Source organism: Myotis davidii, unplaced genomic scaffold (assembly GCF_000327345.1).
Source record: "Myotis davidii unplaced genomic scaffold, ASM32734v1 scaffold358, whole genome shotgun sequence".
Taxonomy (NCBI): domain Eukaryota; kingdom Metazoa; phylum Chordata; class Mammalia; order Chiroptera; family Vespertilionidae; genus Myotis; species Myotis davidii.
Window position 1 is genome coordinate 594,697 of NW_006290768.1, and position 212 is coordinate 594,908.

General features: G+C 67.5%; 1 protein-coding gene across 1 annotated transcript in view; it reads left to right on the plus strand.

Annotated features, from left to right (window-relative positions):
• Position 1: 1 nt before the first annotated feature.
• KCNC3 (potassium voltage-gated channel subfamily C member 3) overlaps positions 2–212 on the plus strand; it is a gene marked incomplete at both ends in the record, with an annotated part of 11,796 nt that continues 11,585 nt past the window's right edge. The window contains one exon of the mRNA XM_015564001.1: positions 2–211. Within this exon, the coding sequence (XP_015419487.1) occupies positions 2–211 (210 nt within the window). The remainder of the gene's footprint in view (position 212) is intronic.

The window sequence follows — 212 nt, forward strand, 5'->3', positions numbered from 1 at the left end:
CTTCTTCGATCGGCACCCGGGCGTCTTCGCCTACGTGCTCAACTACTACCGCACCGGCAAGCTGCACTGCCCGTCCGACGTGTGCGGGCCGCTGTTCGAGGAGGAGCTCGGCTTCTGGGGCATCGACGAGACCGACGTGGAGCCCTGCTGCTGGATGACCTACCGGCAGCACCGCGACGCCGAGGAGGCGCTGGACATCTTCGAGACCCCCG